At 44.5% G+C, this 1,765-nt stretch overlaps 1 protein-coding gene across 1 annotated transcript in view; it reads left to right on the forward strand.

The window, feature by feature from the left end:
* ciz1b (cdkn1a interacting zinc finger protein 1b) overlaps positions 1–1,765 on the forward strand; it is a 10,223-nt gene that overhangs the window by 293 nt on the left and 8,165 nt on the right. Inside the window, exons 2-7 of the mRNA XM_037679989.1 lie at positions 109–166; positions 703–745; positions 910–997; positions 1,063–1,214; positions 1,537–1,591; positions 1,646–1,701. Coding sequence (XP_037535917.1) covers positions 109–166; positions 703–745; positions 910–997; positions 1,063–1,214; positions 1,537–1,591; positions 1,646–1,701 — 452 coding nt within the window. The remainder of the gene's footprint in view (positions 1–108; positions 167–702; positions 746–909; positions 998–1,062; positions 1,215–1,536; positions 1,592–1,645; positions 1,702–1,765) is intronic.

The raw sequence follows: 1,765 nt of genomic DNA on the forward strand, positions 1-1,765 counted from the left end.
CGGAAGAGCCGCAGTTCCTCTAACGGCCGCAGTTCCTCCTCCTCACCGACAGGGGGCGAAAGAGCCGCAGTTCCTCTAACGGCCGCAGTTCCTCCTCCTCACCGATAGGGGGCGGAAGAGCCGCAGAGGCGCTGTTCCCTTAACAGCAGCAGCTTTGAGCGTCGAGGTGAGTTAAGTCATCAACGATTATTTATCTTTTTTATTTACTATACTTACACTTTAGTCATCTTACAACCACGGAAGTGACATGAAATTAGAAAGTTAAACACGGTTTTTCGGATTATGTTTATTTTAGCTGGTTTTTTGTTAGCCTAGTAGCGTACTGCGCGAGACCTCCGTTAAAAACTGAGCAATTTAATGTTTGTTAACTTTTTGACTTTACAAACTCGTTACTTATATTTTTAATTTGAACATGATAAGAATTTCTATAATCTTAGTGTCTAATCGGCATGTTTATTTTTCACAGAGTCGCTTTAATTTTTTCAGAGTTTAGGTTGAACCCTTGTGAATCAGCTGTCAGCCTTTTTATTTTATTTTCATGTCATTTTAACAAATGTAATGATTCTGATTAAAAATGTGTTGTGCTAAATGATTACAAGTCTCTTAGACTGGAACATTTAGAAATATTAAAAAGTATTAGTATATGTGTTACAAACTTAATTGATTTTCTGAAGTCATTACTGTGATTCTGTGCATGTGCAGGGTCAGAGGTCATCATGGTTAAACAGGTGTGGAGGACAGACAGGTGAGGGTGGTTTCTGGTTGGTTGGTGGCAGCAGGTGGAGCTTCAGGTGTGTTTGTCGTTTCTGTGGGTTCAGTTTGATGAAGGTTCAGGTGAACTCGGCTCATGTTTGCAGATCACCTGTCTGCATGTGGACCTGCTCCGTCTAAACTCTGCCCTCTCTGCAGGTATTTCCTACCTGCTGGAGGCAGCAGCGTGGCAAAGGTTCGATTCCCTGTCAGTTCAACGCAGAGACTGCCGCCTCTACCTCAGCAAGTACATCAAACAAACGCACCTCCTCCCCGCCGTGGATCCACCTTACTGTCTGATTTATTGTTCAGGTTTCAGGGTCAGGAAGTTCTGACGGCCGGCTGCGCTGCTGCACCGCCACCGCTGAAGAAAAGGGAAGAACTGATGGGCGGAGCCACGCTGGAGGCCAGGGTTCTGATGGAGGTTCAGGAGAGAGTGAACCCAAGAGAGCCAGGCAGGAAAGGTCAGTGTTGGTTCTGATGATCTCCTCCAGAACTCACAGGGCATCTTTTTTATTTTTAGAAAGGAGAACATGAGTCCCGGGAAGGAGAATAATTTTCGTTAAAAACGTGCTGAGGTTGCTGGGATGTGTTTGATGTTTCATTCTGGACACGATTTTATAGATTCACACATTTCTGAACGTTTGTACGGAAGCCTCCTGTGACAAAATGCTGCACAAAGTCAAACCACATCAGTTGTTCTAGTTTTCGGGCGCTAAAGAAATACTCAGGTTTACATTTGTTTAAACATATTTTTAAAGTTCACACGAGTTTCTGGACTTCCAGAACTTTTATTCACCACAGCGCCAGCAGCTCTTCACGACTCTTCGGTCTGGCTCGGGTCGACTCCTCGTATTTAATGATCAAACAGAAGTTTTCTGCATATTTTCCACAGAAACGAGGAGTCTGCAGCTCTGACCAAAGCTTCTGCGTCATGTGATCCAGCAGAAGGTGTGTGTGTGTGTGTGTGTGTGTGTGTGTGTGTGTGTGTGTGTGTGTGTGTGTGTGTGTGTGT

Source organism: Nematolebias whitei, chromosome 8 (genome assembly GCF_014905685.2).
Source record: "Nematolebias whitei isolate Nwh7 chromosome 8, NemWhi1, whole genome shotgun sequence".
NCBI lineage: Eukaryota > Metazoa > Chordata > Actinopteri > Cyprinodontiformes > Rivulidae > Nematolebias > Nematolebias whitei.